The sequence below is a fragment of the Mobula hypostoma genome, chromosome 2 (assembly GCF_963921235.1).
Source record: "Mobula hypostoma chromosome 2, sMobHyp1.1, whole genome shotgun sequence".
NCBI classification, from domain to species: domain Eukaryota; kingdom Metazoa; phylum Chordata; class Chondrichthyes; order Myliobatiformes; family Myliobatidae; genus Mobula; species Mobula hypostoma.
In genome coordinates this window covers 32,099,729-32,121,515 of record NC_086098.1, presented here as the reverse complement: position 1 = coordinate 32,121,515, position 21,787 = coordinate 32,099,729, and the positions used below count along the sequence as shown (strand labels likewise).

The 21,787-nt window shown below is 40.5% G+C and overlaps 2 protein-coding genes across 2 annotated transcripts in view; one reads left to right on the top strand and one right to left on the bottom strand.

Moving 5' to 3' along the window:
- Positions 1–2,083, top strand: part of LOC134338837 (intron Large complex component GCFC2-like) — a 51,435-nt gene extending 49,352 nt beyond the window's left edge. The window contains exon 18 of the mRNA XM_063034976.1: positions 1,269–2,083. Within this exon, the coding sequence (XP_062891046.1) occupies positions 1,269–1,368 (100 nt within the window). The 3' untranslated portion in view covers positions 1,369–2,083. The remainder of the gene's footprint in view (positions 1–1,268) is intronic.
- Positions 2,084–2,269: 186 nt separating this feature from the next.
- On the bottom strand, positions 2,270–18,000 carry mrpl19 (mitochondrial ribosomal protein L19). Its single transcript, XM_063034989.1, has 6 exons — positions 17,930–18,000; positions 16,897–17,020; positions 10,332–10,450; positions 9,180–9,311; positions 7,767–7,945; positions 2,270–2,665 (listed from the first exon to the last, which is right to left on the bottom strand). The coding sequence occupies exons 1-6, from the start codon at positions 17,985–17,987 to the stop codon at positions 2,444–2,446; spliced, it is 834 nt and encodes a 277-aa protein (XP_062891059.1). The 5' UTR covers positions 17,988–18,000; the 3' UTR covers positions 2,270–2,443.
- Positions 18,001–21,787: the final 3,787 nt, after the last annotated feature.

The following is a 21,787-nucleotide window of genomic DNA, read 5'->3' as shown; positions in this document are numbered from 1 at the left end:
TTTAAATCAGTGAGAAAGTAGGAAATAATAATGTTCAAAGGCACCTGGGTTTTGTAGCCATAATACAAAACAGAACCCTAACAAGCCCTTTGCCCCACTTAGACAGCACTGACCATCAATCATCTTTTTCTACTAATTCTAGATTGATAATCTTCCTGTCAATATATTTATTCTATCCACATTTAACTACACTTTCCCTCAATCCCCATCCCAAGATTCTACCACTCCCTTATCAAATTGTACATCTGTAGCTTGTGGGAGAACCCAGAGGAGACACACAAGAACTTTCAAATTCCACCCTGATAGCACTGGAGGTCAGGATTGGATTGGTGAGGCCACAGCAATACTGGCTGTGCCATATCTTTGTATGCAAGTCATTGAAAGCAAATGCACAAGTGTGGTTGGTATTGAGAGGATTCGTATTCGTATGATAGTGTTCAATCCAAAGGTTGAGTATAAAGGGTAAGAGTGTTTTACTGAAATTGTAAAAGGCCTTGGTGAAACATTATTTCAATTTTGGTGTCATTTGCAAAGGAAGGGAATACAGACAACATTTGCCAGGTTCGTTCCAATTCTTACAGGGCTCTTTAGGAAAGATAGGAGGGATTTTTTTGTTTGGAACTATTGAGTCTGCAACTGAGGGCATCACAGTCTCAGAACAAGGAATAGATAATTTAGAAGTCAAATGAGACTTTTTTTTTCCAATTCAAGATGTTTGGAATTCCAACATGAAGTGCTGGGAGGCTGTCATTATAATCAAGAGTGATAGACTCCTGGGTGCGGATATTAATCATAGAGCCACAATCTTGTTGAATGGCAGTGGTGGAGCTGATAGAGCTGCTACCTCACAACTTAATGCCCCAGGTTCAATCCTGACCTCTGTCATTGTCTGCAAACTGATGTTCCCTTTGAGTACATGGGTTTCTTTCAGGATTTCCTAACACATCCCAGACTTGTGGTTTGGTAGGCAAATTTTCCACTGTATATTGTCCTTAGTATGTTGGCAAGTTGATGGGAGAATAAAATGGGATTGACCAAATTATCAGAAATAAAGGGTTGGCATAGCTTTGTTAAAGGGCCTGTTTCTATGCTGTATGACTCTGCATACAGCCTTCAGGCTAAATGCCAACTCTTATCATTTCTTTCTAAATGCCTGATTATCGCCTAAAATGAATTGACTTACTTAATAACCCTTGCATTTGTTATTCAGACTCCAGCAGTACCATAACATTTTCATACATTAATGTATTTTCCCCCTCAACTTCCAGAGAATCAATAAAAGAAATGCTGAAGATGTTAACCATGATCCATGCTCTGGAACAAACTGAGGCGATCATCAATGAGTGCAAGTTAGAAGATCTGGAATAGATTTTTCAAGGAAACTAAAATGAACTAATTGTTATATATTCTTTACTCAATCATGGTTTCTTGATATCTTGTAATAATTAATATCCATGTTTTTTCAAAAAGATGTTATGGCCTATTTTAATTGCTTATACCTTAAGTCCTGTATAATATTAGACTGGTCCAGTTACTTTAATAGTTGAATAAAAAACATCCGCTGGTTTCTGTTCTGATTCTGTAATTTAGAACAGGTCAGGGTAAATCCAAATAATAACCTTGGTTTAAAGTTGTTCTCTAAAGCTTACTTGAAGTACATTGGCATTTATAAATATTATCTATTTGGATATGTCTCATTCTTAAATCTGTTAAGCAGGGAAAATGCCAACCTGTTTAAACTGAAAACTTATTGTTGGTTCACTCAGAACCAATGTCTAAATTCTAATATACAAACATATGTAAAATACTCTAAGACTTGCCAAAATGCCTTGAATAGCCATTAAGTTATGAATTACCTTTTTGTAAAAACTGTTGAATAAATAATTTTTACATTTTTCCAGTATCATTTTTTAAGTTTATCCTTGATCAGGCAAGGAATCTATAGATTAGTGAAAAAATTAGAGCTAGAGAAAGTTATTGTGATTTTTGTGTATTACTGCTGGGCAACCATTTCATCTTACTGAGCTAATCAACATCTATTGGCTTTTTCTAAAAAGAAACTCACCTGCTCTCTTCTACCTGAAAGGTAACTTTAAATTAGTTTCTCCAAATCTACCTTTTACATGACAAGAACTAGGACAATACTGTACAATTTCACTAATTAAATGCTCTGTTCATCTTGGCACATTTCACAATTGAGAAAAGAATTCACACAGATCACACGAGATTCTCCAAGTCAATGGACATTTATTCATTTATCAACAAGGAATATTCTTAAAGTTGAATTCTGTAGCTAATATAAATACGAATACAATTTCTATCCAGGTAACAAATTGTCAAAAACTCAAATCATTTTTTGTTTCTGTTACCAACAGTTAGACAAGTGTTCAATACGTTGGTCGTGCTCAACTCTTGGGCCATAAAAGAACAATCCTAGAATGTTTCATTTATTCAGCTCTTTTTGCAATTCCAGCTCAATACTTTTCTCAATCTCGGATGTGTCATATTCTCTCATCATATCATATTTAATCCATGGTTTATCAAATTTTTTGGCTTTTTCCATTTGCTCTTCTGTGAGGCATAAATCAAAGCGTATGCCCTGCACATTGAACTGTGGACGTTCCCAACGTTTCGACCATGGTTTGGGCTTCATTTTAACTTTTAGCTGTATTTTTGAAAAGAAAAACCAAGTCACAAAAAGCAGAAGTTCATGAGGCAAGTAACACACTTTAAAGACAATGTTTAATTACCTAAGGCAAGCAATGTGGTGATGCTTTTAAGACTTAAAAAAAGGAGCAGAATTGGGTCATTCAGCCCATCAGATCTGCTCCACCATTCCATCATGACTGAGCTATTAACCCCCTCAATCCCATTCTGCCTTCTCCCAGTACAGCTGACATACTGACTAATCGAGAACCTATCAATCTCTGCTCTATATATACGTACACCCCGCCCCCCGCCCCCCATGACTTGGCCTCCACAGCCATCTGTGGCAATGAATTCCACAGATTCTCCACCCTCAGGCTAAAGAAATACCTCCTCATCTGTTTTAAATGGACGTCCCTCTATTCTGAGGCTGTGCCCTCTGGTCTTCGACTCACCCACTAAAGGGAAAACTCTATTCAGGCCTTTCAATATTAGATAGTTTCAATGACATCTCTCATTTTTCTAAATTCCTGCAAGTACCAGTCCAGAGCAATCAAATGCTCCTCATACATTAACCCTTTCGTTCCTGGAATCATTTTTGTGAACCTCCTCTGGACCCTCTACAACACCAGCACATCTTTTCTTAGAGAAGGGGGTTCAAAACTGCTCACATTACTCAGTCTGGTCTGACCAATGCCTTATAAAGCCTCAGCATTACATCCTTACTCTTATATTTTAATCCTCTCGAAATGATTGCTAACATTCCATTTGCCCTCCTTACCAGTGACCCAACCTACAAGTTAGCCTTTATGGAATCCTGATTCCAAAGTCCCTGTGCACCTCTGATTTGTTGAATTTTCTCCCCATTTAGAAAACAGTCTACCCCTTTATTTCTTTTACCAAAGTGTATGACCACACACTTCCCCACCCCATCTTCCCGCTGCCACTTTTTTGCCCATTCTCCAAATCTGTCTGTCCTTCTGTAGACTCCCTGCTTACTCATTAATTTAATGGCTCTGTCTGTCTAAGTAGACAATGGATGCGCCCTGTTCCAGGGCGCAGACCTGGGCGATGAATATGAGCTGCCCAGACATCAAGATCCCCCTCTCAGCCTCGCAGATGTGGTCCAAAGGAATGAGAAGCAATACATTCGGCATCAGCTTGGCTGCAGGAGCTGCTGGGAGGTGACATGATACATCATCCAACCGCCTTAGGGGCTCCACTCCAGATTTGTGTAGGGTTTACTTCTTAGCCTTCTCTCCTCCCGAAGATACCCACAAGGCAGTGGGATCTGTAACGCTGGATAGGGGCCCATACCAGGTACTGTCAGCCGGGGCAGCTGAGCCCGGGACTCGTGTAAGGCAGGGTGGTCACGCCCTGTAGTGACATATGGAGCCACTACCCACTACCCATCCTGCTTACTCAACACTCCACCTATCATCGTATCATCTGCAAACATGGTCACAAAGTCATCAATTCCATCATAGAAACATAGAAACATAGAAAATAGGTGCAGGAGTAGGCCATTCGGCCCTTCGAGCCTGCACCGCCATTTATTATGATCATGGCTGATCATCCAACTCAGAACCCAGCCTTCCCTCCATACCCCCTGACCCCTGTAGCCACAAGGGCCATATCTAACTCCCTCTTAAACATAGCCAATGAACTGGCCTCAACAGTTTGCTGTGGCAGAGAATTCCACAGATTCACCACTCTCTGTGTGAAGAAGTTTTTCCTAATCTCGGTCCTAAAAGGCTTCCCCTCTATCCTCAAACTGTGACCCCTCGTTCTGGACCTCCCCAACATCGGGAACAATCTTCCCGCATCTAGCCTGTCCAATCCCTTTAGGATCTTATACGTTTCAATCAGATCCCCCCTCAATCTTCCACCACTAGTCACTAACAGCCAACCAGAAAAGGCCCTCTTTATTCCCACTCTTTACCTCCCACCAGTCAGACAATCTTCTATCCATGCTAGTACCTTTCCTGTAATATGAAGCAGGCTCAGGAGTGGCACCTTGTCAAACGTGTCAGAAAATCCAAGTAAATAACATTCACCCCGTTGTCTATCCCATCTGTTATTTGCTCAAAGAATTCCAACAAAATTTCCACGCTAACTTTGGCCGATTTTATTATGTGCCTCCAAGTACCCAGCAACTTCATCCTTCCCTTAAAGAGTGACATTTGCAATTTTCCATCCTCCAGAACCATTCCAGAATCTAGTGATTCTTGAAAGATCATTACTAACACCTCCATAATCTTCCTCTATATTCCTTTGTGTTCGCCACCCATCCCTTCAAGTTAAAAAGGTGTGTTTTCCAGTACTATTGAAGGGTGAAATATTTGACTTCCTTTCTCCCTACAGATGCTGCATGACCTGCCACCATTTTATTTCAGAATTCCAACATCTGCAACTTCGTTTATTTTCAATAGATTGGAGTTTTCCAAGTAAATACTGGTACCTTCATTTTTTTTTAAAATGTGCATTTCATACCTGTTAGTCCTTTAATTAACCTTTGGTAATCTTTGCTGACATATGCATCCTGTGAGATATCAATAGTCAGCCCTTTACTATTTGATACTGCTTTGGAGCCCTTGGCAATTGCTCTTCGTGATTCACCCAATATATTTGGCATTATTTGTGGGAATGGGACGCATAAGGTATCACTATATGCAGATGACCTGTTCCTATCTATCTCTAACCCAGAGAAATCCATCTCTGCTGTAATATCACTACTTGCTCAGTTTAGTAGTTTTTCTGGTCATAAACTGAATCTTAATAAGAGTGAGCTTTTCCATTAAATATGCAAGTTCCAATCTATAGACAATCACCATTTAGACTGGTTACTGACTATTTTACTTATTTGAGTGTTAAAATTACTAAGAAGCATAAGGATCTATTTAAAGTTAACTTTTTACCCTTAATTGATAATGTTAAACAACTGCTTACTAAATGGTCCCTATTATCCTTATCATTGATTGGTCAAATTAATGCTATCAAGATGATTATTTTACCTAAATTTCTGTATCTATTTCAGGTGGTACCAATCTTCATCTCTAAATCCTTTTTTGATATTAATGATTCTAAAATTTCTTCATATAGATGGCAGAATAAAAATCCTAGGTTAAGTAAGAAATATTTACAGAAATCAAAAAAGGATGGCGGTTTGGCATTGCTGAACTTTAGATTCTATTATTGAGCAATTAATATTCAATATCTAATGTTCTGGACACAAGATTTGGACGAAATTCAAAGTCCATAATGGGTGAACCTCGAGTGTGAGTCTGTACAGGGGTTCTCATTGGCTTCTATCTTTAGGGGCTTCGCTTCCCTTTGCACTTACTAAACTGAATAAACAAACAATTAATCCAATAATTAAACATACAATGCAAATATGGTTTCAATTTCATAAATATTTTGGATTGAATAAATTTATCCTATCAAGTCCTATTATATCCAATTTTTTCTTCCAACCATCCAGAACTGATCAAGCTTTTCTTTTTTGGAAAATGAAGGGAATAACATGTTTTCGTGATTTATTCATGGATAATTGTCTCATGTCTTTTGAACAGTTGTCTAATAAATATAATTTGCCGAGATCACATTTTTTCAGATATTTACAGATTAGAAACTTATTGAATGTCATTTTATCTACTTTTTCGATACCACATCAAACTGAAATTACAGAAAAAATTTTAGGTTTAAACCCCTATCGGAAGAGTTTAATAGCAATTATTTATAATTTAATTACAAAAATACGTCTAGGTACATCTGATAAAATTAAGAATGAATGGGAAAGAGAACTTCAGGTATCTTTACCTATAGAGAAATGGGAGAAAATTCTCCAGCTAGTTAACACTTCTTAAATGTGTGCCAGACACGCTTTGATACAATTTACTGTGGTGCATAGGGCCCGTATGTTCAAGGATAAGTTAGCTCATTTTTATTGCCATGTAAATCCTGTCTGCGAAAGATGTAATTCTGAGGTAGCTTCCTTGACACATATGTTCTGGTCTTGCCCTCTTTTGGAAAAATATTGGAAAGACATTTTTGATATGATTTCAGTAGTTCTGCGTATTGATTTACAACCTCATCCTATTACTGCAATTTTGGATTACCAGTGATGGACTATAATCATTTGTCCTCTTCAGCTTGCTGTTTGATCGCATTTATTACATTAATAGCCAGAAGATCCATTTTATGTAAGTGGAAAGATTCTAATTCCCCCTTCTACATTTCAATGGTTTTCCCAAACTATAACATGTTTAAACTTGGAAAAAATTAGGAGCAGTACCATCGATCCTTCGGTTAAATTTGAAGAAACTTGGAGGCCATTTATTCAACATTTTCATCTGATGTAAGCTGACCTTTTCCAAATCCTTTTCAATAACATTTTGTTTGTGTATAGAGGAGCGGAGTTAATGACAAATAATGACTTTAACCAATGAAACCATGGCAGCCCAGCCTTTGTTTTGTTTTTGTTTTCTTTAATGTAGGGGGACTTTTTCTGTGTATAAAATTTTTTGAATCTTTTTCATGTTCAGTTATTAAGAGATTGGGAGGCTTAAATTACATATGTTACTTGGCGTCTGTGTCTGTATACGTTAACCATTATTAATGTAATCCCGATCTCTTTGTATCATTGTTATGTTTATCAATTCGAAATAAAAAAGATGGAGGGAAAAAAAAGTCAATACTGTTCATATCAATATACGAGGGGTGATTGATGAGTTCATGGCCTAAGGTAGAAGGAGATCGGTTGTTAACCAAACTTTCTGCATAATCACTCAGAGTTGAACTGCATGTGCATGTAACGAGAGCTGTATAACTCATCTCCTACATAACTCATGTAGGAGGGGATTATGTTGAAAAATAAATGCGCTAGGTTTTCTAAAATTGACTCCTTCTACCTTAGGCCACGAACTTATCAATCACCCCTCGTGTATGAGCCCATAAAGAATCCCGACACCGCCCCAGAAAGGACTGTTCAATTTAGTACGTAAAGTTTCATAAATGAGTAACATTTATCCTAAAATTGTCAATTGTATGATAGTAAAAATTCATAAATGCAACATTTGAAATAGTCGAGAATATTGAAATCAAAATAAACAGTTTCTTACTGGATTTATGGGGACCTCAGAACCAGAGTGGGGCACAGGCTTCATATTAAAATCGAATGTACTGTACTCTGGCCGAGCATCACGCAGGTACATTAGGTTATCATCCAGTCTTTTTTCTAGCTTCAACACTTCAATCTGCTGAATTTGAGGACTATACATATCGTAGCAGATCTCAATGCCTGGAAGGAATAAATATTAAGGTATACTTTGAACCCCAAATTGTCAAAATTAAAACTGTAGAATTACCTTTATCCCAACTCCCATTCTCCACCCTCCCATCAGGCAGAAAATACAAAAGTCTGAAAGCAAGTAACACCAAGCTCAAGGACAGCTATCCTATTGTTATAAGGCTATTGAATGGTACCCTGGTACAATAAGATGGACACTTGACCTCAATCTAGCTCGTTATGATCTTGCATCTTATTGTCTACCTGTACTGCACTCACTCTATAATTAACAGCTCATTTTGCCCTTGTATTACCTCAATATAATCTTGTAATGAATTGATCTGTATAAATATAAGCAAGACAAATGTTTTATTGTACTTCAGTACATGTGACAATAATAAACCAATTTACCAAAGAGGTTCTGATGATGTTAAGCTTATCAATTCAGACCATTATTTTTAATAAGCTTTAGACAAAGTGTAAAGGCAAAAAACAATATCTATTTATGCCTTGGACTGGTTACAGTAAAAATTTGCTTTACACAAATTTAGCAAAAACTACCCTGTACAGTAAAACTATCTGGCCAATTAAAAGCAAGCATTCTCTGGTTCAACTTAGCAGCACAATGTTTAGTTCATACAATTTATAAATGACAATTAATCTATTACAGTGGAACTAAAGGCATATTGTAAAATTGTCTCATATTGTAAAATTACCAGTGTTTTAAAATATTCTGAGAGGTCACTGACATGAGTACTATTATTTCTCATTTTTCAGATGCTGCCTGACCAGAATACTTAAAGTATTGTTTAATTTCAGATTTGCAGTATCTGAAGACTTTTTGCTTTTTGAATCCCAGTATTTTAAATGAATTACATGAAAATGCTAATTATACTATTGTGCAAGTATCTTTCCAGAGCAAAATAAATTTGACATGATCATCTGATTTCCTAAAGTTTATATCTTAAAAGCAGCAAGAGTTATCCAGACTGCAAAACCATCTGATGTTTATAATCTGAAGTTCACAACTGATTACTTTCTTTAGGCAGGTAATAAGATAATTGTCTAAAAGCTCAAATTAAAATTATTTTAAAATATTTTGTTTATACCTCAAGCTTTATTACCTTCTTAAAAATTCTTTTAAAGGAAATTTCAAATTAATTTAAAGACATAATTACTGTTAAAAATTTCATCTTAATTGATATCATGACTTGTATGCAATTTTTAAACAATAATTAAAACATACCTTGCCCATCTATGATATTTCTGAGTACAAAAGTTGCACCTAATCCTTTTCCTGATCTTTTGATGCAGATTCCAACAAATCTGTTAGCTTTGTTATCACCTGGTTCTGCCATTGTAACAGCTAGAATACTTCCTATCAACAACAGTAAAAATGCAGTGTTAAGGAACAATAAATATTATGCATTAAATGTTTGAACTAAAGTATTAAACATTACTCCCCCCCCGTTGAACTTTAGTCTTTTAAATTCAGAAATTTTTTTGAAGAACAAAATTACAAACAGAGGAAGCAAAATGTAATATGACTTATAAACAAATCAATAAAAGGAAAACAGCTTCAATTTTTCCTAAGATCATCAACCTGAAAAGCTACGAGTTTCTTCTTCCTAGATGCTGCCTAACCTGCTGAGAATTTCTAACATTTTATTTTAGATCTGCAAATCTTCAATTTTCAGAATTTGATTAGGTTCAGATTGGGCATGCCTGGGTTTGGTTACAGCAGGGTTTTAACAGCTGAGCAGTGTTTCAATTCTAGTTCACCTTTAAAATTAAAGCTATACTGGCAGATGCAAAATATATTCATTACCAATATCAGACTTTACATATCCAAAGAAAATGTTTTCCTTAGTGAAGTGAGTGAATATATAAACTTGCAATAAATACACTGCACAGAGCCATGTAAAGAATGGATTATTAATATATAAGCATATTTATAATTCTAATTAGGCAATTCCTAGCTACACTGGTATTCCTACAGTAGCATTTAAGTAGCAACATTTTTATCCCTTATGTAAGCAATAAAAATTCAGTAAAACATTATATGTCTACTGGCCTTGCAGTGTGTTGCATACAAAGCTATGCAGGGAGTCAAACACCTTCAAGGATCCCCCGAGCCGAAAGCTTTCATCAGGGTTTTTAAAATCAGAAACCTTCGTGAAGATACTGCTGTTTCAGGGGCAAATAAAGAGTGGATGGAGATGGATCTCTTTTCACCGTGTTTGCTCCAAGTCGAAATCCAAATTAACCCACACAAGCAATTATATTAAAACAGCTTACGAACAGGAAGTGATGTTTGTACATAATGAACAGCGCCTCCAGAGGCAGAATGACATGCAAGCCCAATTTATTAAATGTGATAAATATTAGTTTTACTAACCTACGTAAAATTCTGGTATATTCAGTACTTTCCGTCTCTGAATCATGTCCCTTCTCTCTATGATGAATTTCATTGGATTCGTCCTCCCTCTTTTCATTATGAACTCTGGACTTACAAATCTGTCGGGAAAGTTTTTTTAAAAAAAGTGTATCTCAACTCTAGTTGAAAACAACAAAGCTCACATTTCTTTTTGCCCTCTTCCCATACTTTCTTTCAACGCAATTCTATTTTGTTAAAAAGGTGGCATTGATGTTTGGTAAACATATTCTACATTAAGATATAAATGGTTGATGCGTTACTTGTGTGGCTCTTCCCCAACTAATAATTCTTCTGGATGTGTCAATATTTCTCTGCAAAATACCTTTGAAACTCTTGCACATTCAAGTCATCAATGAATTCTATTTAACAAGGTGGCCTCATCAGAATGAGAAACTCTACACATAATATTTCAGCCAAAGCCTAACTAGTTGCTTCAGTATCAGGATTCCCGGACATAAAAAAACAAAATCAAATGTGTCCTGTTTGAAGTTATTATAGAAACCATATTAATCCAGTTGCAGCCACATCTACCACTGTCACATGCAACATCTGGTCACCATGTAACAGGCATAATACAGGTCACATGGCACAGGTGCAGTACGGTGAAGACCATTAGATATAGGAGCAGAATTAGGTCATTTGGCCCATTGAGTCTGCTGTGCCATTTCATCATGGCTGATCCAATTTCCTCTCAGCTCCCAGTCTCCTGCCTTCTCACCATATCACTTAATGCCTTGACCAATCAATAATCGGTCAAACTCTGCCTTAAATATACAGACTTGGCCTCCAAAGCTGCCTGTGGCAAAGAATTCCACAGGTTCACTATTCTCTGACTATTGAACATAGTTTTGACAAATGTGTGAAACAGAGGTACAGTACTAGTAAGTATACATTTGCTGTATAAAACTGTTTAAAGTGATGGTGGGCACAGATCTGCTAAGGCAGGAACATTGACTGGAAATGTGGCAAATGAGACAATAACAGTAGCTGGGACAGTAGTGTGACAGAGAACACAACAGAAGGCACAAAGGCACGAGTGGAGTATCAAGAACTGTGGCACAAGTCTTCATGCATGACCAACCCTTTCAGTATCTGGTTCTCAATGGTTAAACTGTTTCCGGAGAGTGGCCTTTGAAAAAGTTAGGATTGCAAATCCAACCCTCCTGGAAAAGTTTTGCACTATTGGTTTATCACAACACCACACCCAAGAATTAACAATTGCATTAATAAAAGATTATCGTTCTGTTAATCCCTAATAATCATCTCTATTAGTGCACACCTCAAATACATTGATATTTTATTTCTACCATCTCCATGGAGGTTTCTAAAACAGAACAAGATGTTATGCTACCTCTTAAGTCTTTTCTTTTGATATTCTCGGGTGCGTGTCATCTGAATTCACTTTTAACACATTTCTGGCACATACTCTGAGCAGAAAAGCTTTATGTTGAAATTGAATTTACTACGGTTGATATAGTCAACTTGCATTCAGTGGCCACTTTATTAGGTACACTTGTACACCTGTTTTTTATTGCAAATATATAATTAGCCAATTATGTGGCACCTACTCAACATATAAAAGCATGCAGGTATGTTCCAAGAGGTTCAGTTGTTGTTTAGACCAAACATCACAATGAGGAAGAAAGGTGATCTAAGTGACTTCGTTCGTGCCAGATGGGATGGTTTGAATATCTCAGATATTGGTCTCTTGGGGTTTTCACACATAACAGTTTCCAGTGTTTACAGAGAATGGTACGAGAAACAAATAAAAAAACCAGGGAGATGACAGTTCTGTGGGTGAAAATAGCTTGTTAATGAGACAGGTCAGAGAATGACCAGACTGGTTCAAGCTGACAGGAAGGCAACGGTAACTCAAATAACGCAATACAACAGTGGTGTGCAGAAGAACATCTCTGAACACACAATGCATCCAATCTTGAAGTGAATGGCCTATAACAGTGGTCCCCAACCACCGGGCCGCAAAGCATGTGTTACTGGGCTGCGAGGAAACGATATGATTCAGCAATATGAAACGATGTGAGTCAGCTGCACCTTTCCTCATTCCCTGTCACGCCCACTGTTGAACTTGAACGCATGCAAGGTCATTACGCACGCGAGGTCATCAGTCGGTCATTAACCTACAACTACTCGATGAGTTAAAAACGTGGCTTGAGAGTTTCTTTGGAAGAGGTGGTAGGGGGCAGAACTATTCAAGTCTTTGGATGACTACATGTCAGGCAAACTGGACTAGTCATTCTGTGCTGGAATATGCACAGATGGGGCTGCAGCTACGACTGGACAGCTGTCTGGTTTCACTACCCGAGTCAAAGGGGTTGCTCCTGAATGCCAGTCTACACACCGTGTCACACACAGTGAAATACTGGCTAGCTGAAAAAGATCACCTGAACTTAACAGCGTATTGAGTGACGTTGTTGAAGTTATCAATCACATCAAAGCAAAAGCCCTTAACTCGTGTCTGTTTGAGCAGCTTTGTGAGGAAATGGATGCAGAGCACGAATGCCTTCTCTTACACACTGAAGTCAATGATGGCTATCAAGGGGGAAGAGCCCTGGCCAGGGTTTTTGAGTTAAGAGAGCAGCTACAGAGACTTCTTTCAGGAAAAAAGTCACCACTGGCAGCACACTTCAGTGACGAGGAGTGGGTAGCAAAACTCGCTTATCTGTGTGACATCTTCAACCTGCTCAATGAACTCAATTTGTCACTTCAGGGGAGAATGACAACTGTCTTCAAGTTGGCAGATAAAATGTCTGCTTTCACAGCCAAACTGGAACTGTGGGGACGGCGAGTGGACAGGGGCATATTTGACATGTTCCCAACATTAGCTGGGATTTTGGGAGAGATTAAGGCTGCACTGTCCTTCTCACAGCTGGTGCGCAATCACCTATTTTCACTGTCAACAGAATTCATGCATTACTTCCCAACCGCAAATGACCCAAGACATGCAAAGGAACGTCCCCGTTGAATCATCCACGTCAGCGCGGGAAGAAGATCAACTCCTCGAGCTTGCAAATGACGGTGGGCTGAAAAGTATATTTGACATAACATCTCTGCCAGCATTCTGGATCAAAGTCAAGGCTGAATATCCTGAGATAGCCACATAGAACACAGAACATAGAATAGTACAGCACAGTACAGGCCCTTCGGCCCACAATGTTGTGCCGACCCTCAAACCCTGCCTCCCATATAAGCCCCCAACTTAAATTCCTCCATATACCTGTCCAGTAGTCTCTTAAACTTCACTAGTGTATCTGCCTCCACCACTGACTCAGGCAGTGCATTCCATGCACCAACCACTCTCTGAGTAAAAAACCTTCCTCTAAAATCCCCCTTGAACTTCCCACCCCTTACCTTAAAGCCATGTCCTCTTGTATTGAGCAGTGGTGCCCTGGGGAAGAGGTGCTGGCTATCCACTCTATCTATTCCTCTTATTATCTTGTACACCTCTATCATGTCTCCTCTCATCCTCCCTCTCTCCAAAGATTAAAGCCCTAGCTCCCTTAATCTCAGATCATAATCTATACTCTCTAAACCAGGCAGCATCCTGGTAAATCTCCTCTGTACCCTTTCCAATGCTTCCACATCCTTCCTAGAGTGAGGTAACCAGAACTGGACACAGTACTCCAAGTGTGGCCTAACCAGAGTTTACAGAGCTGCATCATTACATCGCGACTCTTAAACCCTAACCCTCGACTTATGAAAGCTAACACCCCATAAGCTTTCTTAACTACCCTATCCACCTGTGAGGCAACTTTCAGGGATCTGTGGACATGTACCCCAGATCCCTCTGCTCCTCCACACTACCAAGTATCCTGCCATTTACAGGTGTCCCCCGCTTTTCGAACGTTCGCTTTACGAAACCTCACTGTTACGAAAGACCTAAATTAGTACCCTATTTTCGCTTTCAGAAGGTGTTTTCACTGTTACGAAAAAAAAATTCAGCATGCGAAAAAATCAGCGCGTGATAAAAGGCAGAGCGCACCCCGAGCAGCCACTCTCCCCCGGATTCTCGCCAGCATTGCTTAAACACCAGCCTGTGAGCAGCTGTTTGCAAGATGAGTTCTATGGTATCGGAAAAGCCTGAAAGAGCTCGTAAGGGTGTTACACTTACGGTAAAACCAGACATAATTAAGCGTTTTGATCGTGGTGAACCAAGTAAGGACAACGTGAGTTTGGCTTGTGGAAGCTGACGAAGATGATGTTGAAGAAGTTTTGGCATCCCATCACCAAGAACTGACAGATGAAGAGCTGATGCAATTGGAAGAAAAAAGGATTACAATCGAAACTGAATGAGTAATGATAAAGTACGACTTTCATTTTGAAAGGGTACGTTGGTTTAGGGGACATTTGCAGGATGGTTTGAGTCCGTATTAAAGAACTGTGTGATAGAAATATATGTGAGGCTCAGCAGTCAAGCAAGCCTTCCACATCAGCCACAGCAGACGACGAACCTCGACCTTCCACATCGAGGCGGGCAGAGATAGAAGAAGATGAGCCGCCCGCTCTAATGGAAACAGGCGATGAGATGACACCCCAGTGTCCCACCACTCCAACCCCCAGGCCACAGACAGATACCGATTCGCGGAGAATGCAACGGTAACCGGGAGGCACACAGCACATCTTTAAGAAAAAACCTGAAATAAACATGCTAATTAATTAGGTGCCGCTGACACGTAATTGTCGGCCCAGATCAGAGACGATGCAATCCGAAATCGGCACGGATCTGGGCCAACAATTATGGGCGGCACCTAATTAATTAGCATGTTTGTTTCAGCTTTTTTCTTAAAGATGTGCTGTGTATCTCCCGGCTACCGCTGGACCCCTGCGTTCTTCGCGGCAATGTATCGCTCAGTGGCCTGGAGGGTGGGGGGCCACTGCACCACCCAAACTCCAACGACTCAGTCTAACACACCATCATCAGTGTGCTCGGCGCTGTCCTGATTCCCGTGATATTATACTGTACATACATTATTTCTACTTTATATTGGCTGTGTATTTTTACGTGCTATTTGGTATGACTTGGCAGTTTCATAGCTTAAAGCTTACTGGAGAGCGCTTGCTCCGTGTTTTTGCCAACAGCGCTTGCGTGAGATTTTCGCTCCAGAGAACAGTTCTGTAATGATTGTGGAAAAGTATTTCTACTTTATATAGGCTGTGTATTTATCATATCATTCCTGCTTTTCCTATATGTTACTGTTATTTTAGGTTTAATGTGTTATTTGGCATGATTTGGTAGGTTATTTTTGGGTCTACGAACGCTCACAAAATTTTCCCATATAAATAAATGGTAATTGCTTCTTCGCTTTACGACATTTCGGCTTACGAACCATTTCATAGGAACGCTCTACTTCCGGATGGTGGGGGAAACCTGTACTTTGTACTCTGCCTTGGAGTTTGTCCTTCCAAAGTGTACCACCTCACACTTCTCCGGGTTGAACTCCATCTGCCACTTCTCAGCCCACTTCTGCATCCTATCAATGTCTCTCTGCAACCTTTGATAATCCTCTACACTATCTACAACACCACCAACTTTTGTGTCGTCTGCAAATTTGCCAACCCACCCTTCTACCCCCACATCCAGGTCATTAATAAAAATCACGAAAAGTAGAGGTCCCAGAACAGATCCTTGTGGGACACCACTAGTCACAATCCTCCAATCTGAATGTACTCCCTCCACCGTGACCCTCTGCCTTCTGCAGGCAAGCCAATTCTGAATCCACCTGGCCAAACTTCCCTGGATCTCATGCCTTCTGACTTTCTGAATAAGCCTACCGTGTGGAACCTTGTCAAATGCCTTACTAAAATCCATATAGATCATATCCACTGCACTACCCTCATCTTTCAGTGCCACGAAAGCACTGAAAACATTGTTTCCATTTCCAACATCATATCCCCGTGAAGCGGGGTTTTCTGCAATGAATGCAACGAAAACTAAATTGAGGAATAGACTAGACATTAGGAACCCCCTTCGAGTATTGCTGTCTCCCATCACCCCTCGACGGGACCATCTTGTTGCAGGAAAACAAGCCCAGGGCTCCCACTGATTCAGCGATATTAGTGTGTTGCGATGATTTTATATGTTCATATGAGGAAAATATGCAGTGTGTTTAATATCCAAATGTTACTTAAAATGTTATGATGCTCTTGACTTATAAGTGACTTATAATTAACTTATCACTATATTCATGTGAGGAAAATATGCGCTGTGTGTTTAATATTAAATTTGTTAGATAAACCCTTTTAGAAACGAAATTGAGTGTATTAGCCACTTATAAGAGACTTATAGTTGACTTATATTCCGGTCGTGATTAACAGCCTCCCTCACCCGTCGGCCGGTCCTCAAGAATATTGTCAATATTAAACCGGTCCGCGGTGCAAAAAAGGTTGGGGACCCCTGGCCTACAGCAGCAGAAGACGACACCAGTTCCACTCCTGTGACCATTAAAATAGACACACTTCAGTACATCTTAACTAAATTTCATAGAATATTACTGTTTCTGGACTTTACCTGCTTTGTGATGTGGTTGACTGAGTTTTATCTACAATAACAGGTTTTGATGGAGGCTGAAAGCTTGAAGATCTGTCATCATTTGCTGGGGAACTTAAAAACCGTAATGATGAAAACAGAAGTCCTAAAAATAAAACAGAATAAATAAAAAGCACAGCTTCTAAAGAGAAGTCAAAGTATCTGCTGCTTTCATTGTTGAGATGCATTCCTTTAGCTTTCCTGTAATGTTGGGTAACCAGTGAATCAGTAGGTTATACATGGAAGTAAATATTCTACCATGTCCGATTACTTTAAGATAATTAAGAACTTCAAATAATTACACAGTTCACCAAAAATAGAATTGTTCATTGCTCTGCTGCATTGGCAGAAACCAAGTCCATAAAACTCAAGAGGTCTGTATCTACTTTATCATGCAATGTGCAGTGTTCTTTATCCAAATATGCAGTTCTGGACCCTTCGAAGGGTCCGGGCCTGAAACGTCGACTGTACCTCTTCCTAGAGATGCTGCCTGGCCTGCCGCGTTCACCAGCATCTTTGATGTATATAGGAAAGGCCCATTTTTCTTGACAGTTAGGTGGAAAAAAAAACAAAGATTTATAGTGACAGGTTTAAATTCTGGAAAGAAGATAGGGATTTTTATTTTGCATCCAGAGGATCCCTGCAACTCCCATCATTTTCAAATGGAGAAGTCAGTGCTGCAAAGTAGGATCAGACTGGGCAGCAAATTGTTTTTGCAATCCCACCTGTACATACACGTAATTATGCATACATTAAACTAGACTTTGCTTTTAACTGGCCGAACGCCTTCCTCCGCTGACACGAAATTTCTCTGGAGTTTAGGAAGGAGACGGGACACTGGGTGTGGGGAGCGCCGACAGAGAATCGGGGGTGGAGGGGGGGATATGACCGCAGTTCGCGAACTCGCCTTTCGGTACTTCCCCAACCCCATCGCCTTGACTCCCCGCTGCCTGTCCCGGGTCGTGAGTCTTCGGTACATCGCCTCCCTCCCTCTGCATGCCCCGTGTTAGCTCACCCGGCCTTGCGTGGCCCCGAAGACATAACGCCACCGTCGCCCCCACTGGCGCCGCCATTCTTCCCTCAAGGTTTCACTGCGCAAACTCGAAAAACTACGGCTAACCTCGCGGCTCAAACTTGCAAAAGGACGGGAGCGCATCAGCAATAGAATCTGTCGCTGTGCCAACAGTTGACTGAATGTAAATTGGCTTCAGTATATCATGACAAACTCAAAGCGCCATTGGGCTTTCAACTTTTGGAAAATTACTCCAAATAGTTGGCTTTAATTATTACAAATGGGATGAGAGAGCATTACATATGCTGCATGATAAGCTAAATCTAACCCTTGGAGTATTCATGGATTTGGTAAACAAAGTCAGATAATGTTGAACAACAAAGATGAAAACTAACTGAACATTGAAATTCATCATCAAACCAGTCCACATAACTCATGTCAAACTTCCAGTTACTAAAACAGAAAGAGACAGCTTCTAAAGTCTCCACAATAATGTGGTGGCTAGCACGACGCTACTACAACTGGTTGTGTCGGAATTAGAGGAGTTCAATTCCTGCATCATCCCTAAGCGGTTAGTAGTACATTCTTCCCGTGACCGTGTTGGTTTCCTCTGGCTGCTCCCGTGTCCTTCCACAGTAGGTTAACTAGTCATTGCAAATTACCCCGTGATATGGCTAGGTTATATTGATGGTTTGCAAGTGGCACAGCTCGAAGGCCTGTAAGGGCGTATTCCACGCTGTATCTCCAAATAAAATGTGTGTGGGGTTAAATATTTAGGATTTACAAAGGATTCAGTGATATCTTTGTGGGTGAAGGTTTAACAATACGCCTTTTGTTAACAGTACAGAACTGTAATTGGTTTTGAAAACATAAATCTGTAAAATTAATTCATATCGTGAGAGCGGGACAACGTGGGCGTAGGTTGAAACCTATACATAGCAACTTTAGATTGTCATCAAAACAAAGTGTTGGAACTACTTGCTCAGGCAACACCAGCCTATAGAAATAGAATTAATATTTCAGGTCAGTGATCTTTTACCTGAAATATTTTGATGTGATTTGAAACATAAGCTCTATTTCTAACTCCACAGATCCTGCCTGACTTCTGAAAAGTTCCCGCACTTTTTTTTAAATTTCTAGAATCCGCAGCATTGGGGTAGGTTCAGATTAACCGTGGTCTGGTGTGGTTTTCGGATTTAATTTTATACTCTGGCATAGTCTCTGTTCGTAATTTCCATTTTGATCAAGGAGATACTTTGAAAAATACATTTAACCCTTATAGCACCTCAGCTGTGTGGAGTACTTCGCCATGTATTCAACCTGAGCCTGAGGCTCCAGAGGGTTCCTGTGCTGTGGAAGACGTCCTGCCTCGTCCCTGTGCCGAAGACGCCGCGCCCCAGTGGCCTCAATGACTACAGACCGGTGGCATTGACCTCCCACATCATGAAGACCCTGGAGAGACTTGTTCTGGAGCTGCTCCGGCCTATGGTCAGGCCACACTTAGATCCCCTCCAGTTCGCCTAACAGCCCCGACTAGGAGTTGAGGATGCCATCGTCTTCCTGCTGAACTGTGTCTATGCCCACCTGGACAAGCCAGCGAGCACTGTGAGGGTCATGTTTTTTGACTTCTCCAGTGCGTTCAACACCATCCGCCCTGCTCTGCTGGGGGAGAAGCTGACAGCGATGCAGGTGGATGCTTCCCTGGTATCATGGATCCTTGATTACCTGACTGGCAGACCACAGTACGTGTGCTTGCAACACTGTGTGTCCGACAGAGTGATCAGCAGCACTGGGGCTCCACAGGGGACTGTCTTGTCTCCCTTTCTCTTCACCATTTACACCTCGGACTTCAACTACTGCACAGAGTCTTGTCATCTTCAGAAGTTTTCTGATGACTCTGCCATAGTTGGATGCATCAGCAAGGGAGATGAGGCTGAGTACAAGGCTACGGTAGGAAACTTTGTCACATGGTGTGAGCAGAATTATCTGCAGCTTAATGTGAAAAATACTAAGGAGCTGGTGGAAGACCTGAGGAGAGCTAAGGTACCGCTGACCCCTGTTTCCATCCAGGGGGTCAGTGTGGACATGGTGGAGGATTACAAATACCTGGGATACGAATTGACAATAAACTGGATTGGTCAAAGAACACTGAGGCTGTCTACAAGAAGGGCCAGAGCCGTCTCTATTTCCTGAGGAGACTGAGGTCCTTTAACATCTGCCGGACGATGCTGAGGATGTGCTACGAGTCTGTGGTGGCCAGTGCTATCATGTTTGCTGTTGTGTGCTGGGGCAGCAGGCTGAGGGTAGCAGACACCAACAGAATCAACAAACTCATTCGTAAGGCCAGTGATGTTGTGGGGATGGAACTGGACTCTCTGGCGGTGGTGTCTGAAAAGAGGATGCTGTCTAAGTTGCATGCCATCTTGGTCAATGTCTCCCATCCACTACATAATGTACTAGGTGGGCACAGGAGTACATTCAGCCAGAGACTCATTCCACCGAGATGCAGCACAGAGCGTCATAGGAAGTCATTCCTGCCTGTGGCCATCAAACTTTACAACTCCTCCCTTGGAGGGTCAGACATCCTGAGCCAATAAGCTGGTCCTGGACTTATTTCATAATTTACTGGCATAATTTACATATTACTATTTAACTATTTATGGTTCTATTACTAGTTATTATTTATGGAGCAACTGTAAAGAAAACCAATTTCCCCCGGGATCAATAAAGTATGACTATGACTATGACTATAACTATGAATCCATTTTAAAAGTAAATTTAAATCTGCAATTGCCAGACAACCACACAACCTTTCAACTTGGATTCCTCTCGTGTGCCGCTATTAAAAGATGGCGCCAGCGTACAATTAACTAAAGAGCCCGGATCAGTCAGGCCTTTTTGTTTTGCCAAAAGCATGGTAGGAGAGGGGGAATCCAAGCCAGGCTTAAATGCAGAGAGACGAGGCCTCCTCTACCCAGCATCTTATTGGCAAAACGAGAAAATTTGCAGATGCTGGAAATCAACACGCACAAAATGCTGGAGGAATTTGGCAGGACCCTTCTTATTGGCAAATGTGCAGTCACTGGAGAATAAAACTGAGAATTTGAGGGTAAGACTGCTGTGCCAACAGCAAATGAGAGTCACTGTAATTATATGCTTTATCGAAATGTGGTTGTCTCTCGACACACTGGATGCAGCAGTCAGACCAGAAGGGTTCATGCTTTGCAGAATGGACCAAACTGTGGACTTGGGTAAGGCAAAGGGAGGAGGTGTGTGTTTTACGGTTAATTCTCTTTGATGCTCTGACATGGCTATTCTCTCGAACTCATGCTCCCCTGACTTGGAACACCTAATGGTCAAATGCTGTCCATTCTATTTACTTTGGGAGTTCTCATGTGTAGTCCCGACTGCAGTGCATATACCACCAGTGGCCGACTATAATCAAGCACCTGCAATGCTGCATGATGTCATCTCCAAACAAGAAACAGCTCATCCCAACACATTTCAAATTACGGTTGGGGACTTCAACCAGGCTTGTCTGAAGAAAGCCCTGCCCAATTTTCACCAGCATATAATCTGTAGCACTGGAGATCCCAACATACTACATCACTGCTCTGCTAAGATAAGCAATGCCTACCGTTCCTTGCCCAGACCACATTTTGGTAAATCAGATCACTTGGCTGTCCTCCTACTAAATGCAAATAGACAGAGCCTAACAAGCAAGGCTCCGGAGATTAGGGCAGCCAAGAGGTGGTCGTGGGAGGCAGAGGAGCACTTACGAGATTGCCTTGAGTCAGTGGACTGGGCTGTGTTCAAGCACTCTCGAGATCTGAATGAATACAGCATGGTCGTAATGGACTT

Coding starts and splice junctions, on each gene's coding strand:
- mrpl19 (XM_063034989.1), bottom strand. CDS start 17,987: ATGGCGGCGCCAGTGGGGGCGACGGTGGCGTTATGTCTTCGGGGCCAC. Junction 17,021..17,929: donor TCGGGGCCACGCAAGGCCGG/GTGAGCTAACAC, acceptor TTTTATTTTTAG/GACTTCTGTTTTCATCATTA. Junction 9,312..10,331: donor TATACCAGAATTTTACGTAG/GTTAGTAAAACT, acceptor TGTTGTTGATAG/GAAGTATTCTAGCTGTTACA.